Source organism: Seriola aureovittata, chromosome 5 (genome assembly GCF_021018895.1).
Source record: "Seriola aureovittata isolate HTS-2021-v1 ecotype China chromosome 5, ASM2101889v1, whole genome shotgun sequence".
Taxonomy (NCBI): Eukaryota; Metazoa; Chordata; class Actinopteri; order Carangiformes; family Carangidae; genus Seriola; species Seriola aureovittata.
Window position 1 is genome coordinate 23,850,746 of NC_079368.1, and position 8,370 is coordinate 23,859,115.

At 41.8% G+C, this 8,370-nt stretch overlaps 1 protein-coding gene across 1 annotated transcript; it reads left to right on the top strand.

Annotated features, from left to right (window-relative positions):
* Positions 1-3,216, top strand: dusp2 (dual specificity phosphatase 2). The gene is given in 5 exon segments (XM_056377519.1): positions 1-371; positions 374-613; positions 1,059-1,180; positions 1,341-1,560; positions 2,129-3,216. Coding segments are annotated over 5 exon segments (945 nt in total). The 5' UTR covers positions 1-226; the 3' UTR covers positions 2,347-3,216.
* Positions 3,217-8,370: the final 5,154 nt, after the last annotated feature.

Below are 8,370 nucleotides of genomic sequence, written 5' to 3' on the forward strand. Positions count from 1 at the left end.
CTCAAAATCTAAAGCTGAATTTAATCGAGCTTACGGAGAAGTGCTCTCCAGATACATTTATAGTAGATTTTAAAAACACTTCCTAACATACTTTATCAACTTTAAGTTGTCAAAGGAAAACACTAAAACCGGATTTATTTTTTTTATTCGATATTTTTAGTTTTAGAAGAACAAATAGTTTATTATTTATTACATTTAAAAATATTTTAAAAGCAATTTTGCAGCCATGACTTCAAGCAATGAGCCTTTGGAAATTACTGGCAATGAGCTGGTTCACATACTCAGGACCCCCCAGGACCAGTACACCTCTGCTGGGTGTGTGTTGCTGGACTGCAGACCTTTCCTCGATTTTTCTTTCACACACATTTGCGAGTCCGAAACGTCAACTGGAACTCCATGCTGCGTCGAAGATCCAAGAGCTCAGTGGTGGCTCTGGAGTGGCTCATCCCGGACAAGGCGCTCCTGGGTCGGCTGCGGCGCGGGGAGTTCTCCCCTGTGGTGGTGGTGGATGACAGAAGCCGCTCCGTGGCCGAGCTGAAGACAGAGAGCGTGGCCCAGATGCTCCTCACCGCCCTGCAAAACGAGGTCCAGACTCAGATCTGCTTTCTACAAGGTAATAAGACTTAGATTCATTTTCAAACTATTTTCATAATTAAATTCATTATTATAGGCTACTGTTGAAATTGAGTTTTTGAAGTTGCAAGAAAAAACGAGCTATTTTTGTAATTAAAATGTATTACTTTAGGGTACTGTTCAAGTTGATCTTTTGAAGTTGCAAGAAAAAAAACATGAGCTACTTATGTGTTTACTAATATCTGTGCGCTGAACATATTAATATTCTATATTAAGTATAAAGATGTAACTTGTTTTTAAGTGTAAAACCCTCCATAATGAAAACTAAAGGATAACAAACTTTTTTTTTTTTTTATTGAAAACATTTAAAATATGTATATACAGACTTCCTTTTCATGTTCATCATTACTATTGTGAACACATAAGACATTTTTAAGAAGGACTTTGGTGGGAGCCGAAGCTAATGCTATGTGATCTCTATTTAGGTGGATTTGAGGGATTTTCAGAGGCCTATCCAGAGCTCTGTTACAACTCTGCCAGCAGCCACTTCTCTACAGTGGAACCAGAGCCAACAGTGACGGGTCGGAGGACTCCAGCATATGATCAGGTAAGGTAGAATTCACCTTTAAAACAGATGATACATAATGTCATCAATCTAAAAAGTTTTCTGAGTAATGGAAAAGTCTAAAGAATGAAAGTAAGATCAAAATTCATAGTGATTGTTCTTGGCTTTAAACATGGACTTTTGATTTTTTGGTCAATTTCAGGATGGTCCAGTGGAGCTGCTGCCCTTCCTGTTTTTAGGCAGCGCTATCCACTCCTCCCGCCGAGAGACCCTCGCAGCAGCGGGCATCACAGCTGTGCTCAACGTTTCCTCCACCTGCCCCAACTTCTATGAGGGGGAGTTTGAGTACCTGCGGCTCACAGTGGAGGACAGTCTGGCTGCTGACATCAGAGCCTGCTTCTCCACAGCCATCACCTTCATCGGTGAGTTTCCCCTCTGAACATCTGAATACCTTCCACCCTGTGTACAGTGTAATCTTAAAATGAAAGTTCAGTCGTGATTTGCTCTTTGTAACGTCAGTTCAAACTCCAGTGAAGTTAGCAGACCCACCGCACACACTTTTACACACTGGATGAAACATGAAACATCCAAAACATTTCTCTAAGCAGCTTGTACACCATAATCCATTTTGTTGGCTAGATTTAAGGACCAACAGTGTAATCATCTGGTTACAAAACACCTGGATTATGCTGCACAAGAAGAAGAGAAATGTATGAACATTTCTTTTGCTTGTTTTGAACCCTTTTTAACTTGAAAAGTTTAGCTCAGAAGAAGTTAACTTTTGAAGTCGAATTTCCGTTCCACACAGTGAATAATGACTGCGTTTTCATTTCTGGGTAGACTGCATCCTCTGTCAAGCTGTTTAAAGCTCTATATGTATTTCCGCTTGTAAAACGCTCTCAGTGATGTCAAAGAAACTACTGTGAAATGGAGCACAATATGCTGATCTCTCTTCCTCTTTCCGTCTCGTCTTTTCCGTCCCGCCTACAGACTCAGTGAAGCAGAGTGGTGGACGGGTGCTGGTGCATTGCCAGGCAGGTATCTCCCGCTCTGCTACCATCTGTCTGGCCTACCTCATGCACACGCAGCGTGTCCGGCTGGACGAGGCCTTTGACTTTGTGAAGCAGCGCCGTCATGTCATCTCCCCCAACCTGGCCTTCATGGGACAGCTGCTGCAGTTTGAGACTGACGTTCTCTGCCAAGGATGAAGACCCACAAGTATTAAGAGGAAGGAAATTTAAATGACCGTACTTTTTTAGTTGAATCTCCTGCCTCCTGTAGGCATTGGGCTGGACTCAGAGCTTTACAAGGACTCAAAACATTTGTACAAATACACTGTTTGTGCTATTAAAACTATTACTCAATAGAAGTAAATACAGAAGTAAATAAAAATGTGCGGTCAGAGAAAAGCTACATGTGTTGCTGGCATCACATGGCTGGTGGATCTGGACTCGTACTTTCAGCGGAAACTGACAAATGGCATCCTGATGCAATAAACAGTGTTGGCAATATAAACCCCACTGTAATAACCAAATTATGAACAATTATGATTCTGAGCCAGCGAGTCGGAGCAGCTATGAGGTAATTCCCCATGATGTTTTGTACTCGAGGGGAGTTGTGCCTGCTTGTCTAGTTTTGTGTTTGTCTGTGTGTTACGTTGTTTGACTAATGTGCCTGATTGTTTGCAAGGGCTGTCTTATTTTCATACTGGAAGTCATTCCCTCACAGTCACGACCACTGTGACTTATCTTTTTATGAGAAAACACTGTGTTAACTACGTACAGCAATACCGGATGAATTTCCAGTTTTATTGTCTAACTTATAAAAATGCACTAAACATAATTGGTGTCTCGTCATAAGTCTAATCATTCTTTATCCTGAGATAGATTACACTTGGTACACTCAAACCTGAAGATGTTTTATTTTTTTTTATCATGTAAATACTATTTTTATTTTTATTTATTTCAGAAACTGTTGTTGTAACGGTGTTAGCATTATTGCTGTCTTTTACTGCACTTTATACCTACAAGGTTTGGCTGATTCCTGCTGAAATAAAAACATGCTGGAGAACACATTGAGTCGGTTTACTGTTGTTATTACATACACAGTGTATTACACACTTCACTCCCTTTTCTGAAAAAGATGAGGTCGATTGATAGTCACTGGCTCTCCAGACAAAGTCATCTCAGATCAGTGTGTACTCCGTGTGTTGCACAGAGCACATTACAGATGCATAGTTTCACACTGACCCTGCTGCACTTGATTCGCTCTTGCTGAATCAGGGGGTATTAAGACTGAGCATTGCTGTGTATTTTGGAGGATTATCCGCAGAGAACGGGTTTTACAGTCTGAAGTCAGTTTGACCTCAGCAACCACTGACACAAATTTCACTTCCGCTTACTCAACTTGTGAGAACAACTGTGGACATTTGACAGAGAGCGTTTGTCAAAAAGAAAATCAACTTGTAAGAGTAGAAAGTCATAATCAGGAAGTTGGAAAGTACATATCATATGGGAGGCCCAATCACTGATTGGTTTGTAGTCATGATATATCAGTGAAACTACATGTTACTTCATGTTGCATAGCTGTGTAGCTACATGCAGTATGCTGTAGCTGTGGCGTCTCAGTGTGGCGTTATAGCTGGTTCCTCGTTTTGTTAGATTTCAGCTGAGCTATTACAGGTAAGACACCCACACTGAGCTACACATGAACATGTCAACCACAGGTTTCCACAGTTCACAAGAATGTTGCACAGTACTTCATAACATCATGGGTAACAATCACCTTTCCAGATGCTGCATTTCTACACAATGCACAGCTGAATTTTGAGCACAGAATTGTTTAAATAATATCTTTAGTATTTTTTTTTTGTTGTATTAAGTAAAATGCAGTTAACTCTAAACTTGACCAATCCAGATGAGATGACAAAGGACTGCCACTAATAGCAAATTAAAGCACCAGTACCACTACCTCATCCCCAGATGCCAATTATGCAGCCCACATTCCTGTGTCGGCCATAGCTAAGATAATCCACCTCCTCTCATTTGCAAGTATCCATTGCCCAACATGAACTCAAGAGTAACTGTTGTACTTGACTTCTTCCTTCCATTAGTCCACAGTTTTCCATATGAGAGCAGAGGAATGCACATTGTTTTAGAGGTTTTGGATACGACTGAGACTTCAACTGAAACCCAGAAAAATAACTTTGTTGTTTGTGCTCATTTAAACTTTAACTGTCACCTTCAATTTAGGTCATTAGAAACAAATTTCACTGGGTGTTTTCATAAATCTTAGCTGGCTGTTTTCATCCAACTGCAGTTCTAAGCCTTCATCTGTTAAGGTCCTGCTATACAACACACTTATATATTTGTGTGTGTGTGTGTGTGTGTGTGTGTGTGTGTGTGATGCATTGTTAATGATTAAACCAGCGGTTCCCAACCCTTTGCATGTGACCCCTTTCATAAAAAGCAGTGTGGTATTTGTTGTCACGTTTCAGATGGAGCCACTGGACTTCACTAACTACATTTATATAAATAAATTAGCTCCACCTCCGGCTACAACAGTAAAGTGCTGCATTCATGCATCAGAATTAACAATCCCAATCTAAGTAGTCATAAACCATTTCTCTGAAGCACGAGTATTTTTATTTTAAATACTTAAAGTCCATTTGCTGAAGGTCGTTCTACATCAAGTAGGGCTGTGAATACAGGGCTTTCACTTGTAATGTGGTATTTTGACATTGTTGTACAGGTATATTTACTGAATTAAAAATAAATATTCAATTATAATTAAGTAAAATATACATGAGTATTTCTTCCACCACTGCAAGAATCAGCCAGATGATTTTGCATCACCAAAACAGTGTCACAGGTGTTGGAGATGAGTTTGTAGTGAGACAGCGCCCTCTACTGGCAACTTTTGAAATGACCATAAATCAAGATGATGCAGAAGTATCCAGCAGATGACACCAGCAGACTATTTATTAACTGCTGCAGCCTCTTTATTACCAAGATAACACAGAAGAGCCACGTGTACACATTTCTCACACACACACACACACACACACACACACACACACACACACACATCTGTCTGTACTGTTCCCTAATACATGATTGTCCATTAACATATTTAAATGACTTTTAGTGTCATTTCACTTGGTCATTTATTTATCTCTGGAGGCAGAATGTTCCACCTCCCTTTCATTTGAACGTCTCTTTCATCTCGTCTGTTGTCCTCAGTTCCTCCTCACTCAGTCAGGCTCCTTAATGAAAACAGACCTAAACCGTTTCTCACGCTCCGTGTCCACATTAAACTCATGTCAAGCTCAATCATATTACATTATGCTGTGGCAATACTTACCAATGACGTGCCTGCATTGTATGCACACGAAGAAGGAAAAGAAGAGCATGAGGGATAAGGGATTTGAGTTGATTTGTGTTAGATATGGTGATTTCAACTATTTTCTATTCACAGCTGAAGACTGCGTCACTCAAACAAGGAATCTCATTCAGGAAAAAATACTGCAAATAGATAATATGAGCAGTATTTGTGATATTATAAGGTGGATAATTACAATGTGAGGCTATAACACATAGATACTCCAGCCTGCAGACACACACAAGCAGCAGTTGTCTGTCATTACAGATGCAGTCAGGAAATTACTGTTTGACCATCCAGGAGTGCTCCCTGTAATTGTTTGCAGGGTGCACACACACACATGCAAACACTGCTAATGTTTTACTTCTGAGGAACCATAACGCAGGCCAGTGGAAGGGGTCATGAGAATATGAACAGCGTATATATTCTGCTGTGTATATTTTTTCGAACTTTTTAATATTTGTGATTTTATTGTGAAATACTAAGTACTTTTATATCTTTGAGCCTGTACGAACATTAAAATAATAAATCTGAGGAGAGGAAAACATTAGTTATTTGGCCTGTTGTGACTCATAGTCATATGCAGCCTGTGACTAACTCTAACCTTAAACATGCCTAACTCCGACCAGTATCTCACTGAATCTAAACCTGAGCCTTCACCCCCTCAGGAGCCAAAATTCCCTCACTCTTCTAAACTGTTCTCACTCTCAAGGTCTGAAAATAAAACCGGTCCCCACCAAGATAGAAGAGAGTACACAATCACACAAAAAACAGAAAGCCAATAACTAGAAACAAAGGGGGTCTAAATTGAAAGCCTCCACAGGGCAGCTACTGTGCTGTAATTGATCTGAACCTGAACCATGACGTGCACAGCCTCCCACGACAACCTTACATTATGCTGACCTTGCTGCAGTTAACCTGGCGCTCCCTTGGTAGACAGCCTTTAAATGCTTCTTCCTAGTTATGTTAAATCTTACCACACCGGGGGACCTCAGGGATTGCTTTGAAGAGAATTGAAACTTTTTTCCAAAGCACATAAAAGTTTCCTCAAAGAGTGGGGGCCCTCTCTGGACCAGGTGCAAAACCTCTCCAGTCTACGTGTCAAGCCAGAGTTACTGATCCCCTGTGCGTGATCTGTGACAGGAGAACTTCCTCCAGGCTTATGCATTATGCTGTGGCCCGTGTGTGTGTGCGTGCGTGTGTGTGTGTGTGTGTGTGTGCGCGCGCGCGCGCGCGCGTGTGTACCACATGCTCTTATACAACAAGCACTTCAGAAGCTGGTGTACTGTGCACTGAGCGCTGTGTGCTGTGACACACCCCTCTCCCCCAGAATGCATTTTCAGCGTGTTACCGAGCACAGTTCACCCACGGAAACAGAGACACTTGATTGGAGTGCACTCTCCCGCTAAAAGCTTTATTCTCTTTCCCTTTATATTTAGAATGTGTAGCGTGGAGAGAGAAAATGTACAACCATTATTGGCTGCAGCTTCAGGTCACACAATCAGAGAGCACAGAGCTCCCAATTGTAATTCCATGTGTAGCTCGCTGGGTTCCTCTCTCATTAAAGCAGCAGCAGTGTGCGTGAGTGTGTGGGGGGGGGGCACACTACAAAAACAAGTGAGCAGGACCTCCTACCCACATATCATTCATAAGACTGTGTGTGTGCATGTGTAGGCTGGTGAATGTCTGTGTATATGTGTGTATTGTTTGTTTGTTATTGTGACTGTGAACACAGAGGCCACCCACCTACTTTCAAACACCACGAGGTAAACTCTGCCACTGTTTAATTTGCGGCTCGGTAAAAGCAGCCAGCATGACGTAGGTTTCACTCTGTAATTGAACAATCGGCCACTTGATCCCAGGTAGGCAACAAACTGTGAGGGAAGCCGTGGATGTCCGTGCTTCTTGGAGGGGGGGGGGGGTAATAATGCAGAGGGTGAGTCAAGTGATGATGCAAATGCATGAGCACAGAAAGAAAGACAAGTGCCGCCTTGCACCCCGCACAATGAGCAGAGGTGGAAGGTAACGCAGTTACGCATTTAAGTTCTGAAGTAGAGGCGGCTGAGCACGAGGAGACTACAGATTTCATAAGGGAATAATTCAATTTGACTGAAAGATGTATAGGCTGCATGTAAAAACCGGTTTCTTTGCAGAACACGGGTTTCATATGCAAAACCCTGCACCCTCATAAAATACGCGATTTGTTTTTTGAGATTAAAAGTCCTCAGTGGAGTAGACGGACCACATCCGGTTTAATGCATGAATAATGTAAGCACTCCGAAGAGGAGTGTTCCACAAAATGAAGGTTTTCGTTTTATTAGAATATCCTCAATTTGTGGAACTTTATTAAAATGATTTCTCTACATTAAAAAAAGAAGATTAGACTAGTTTCTCACAGCTGAGAATAGGCCCTGCTTTAACAAGATGTGTTCAGTAGATGACCACGATAAACCATACACTGCAGCATGGCCAAGCCATAAGAAAGAAAAATAAATAAATCAGAGAAGAGGCTTGTGACCAGGTTAACGTGGGTGTCTCCGTCTCCAGCTGCTGGAGCTGCTGAAGGTTTGGCTGCATGGTGGAGTAAAGTCTGTAGATGCAGAGATCACACAGAGAAGCATTGATCAGCCATATGTGCAATGCCACATATTAGAGGGAATGATGATGATGATGATGATGATGATGATGATGATGATGATGAAGAATTACTGAGTAGTTGCTCAGCTGGGCACCCCAGCGTCCCGTGGAGTTAATTGACCGAAGCAGTGCCACCCAGCATTTCTAATGTAACTGCGCTGGTGTATGTTTGATGTGAGGGAGAGGGAAAGAGGGAGGGAGAGGAGCTACGGGGA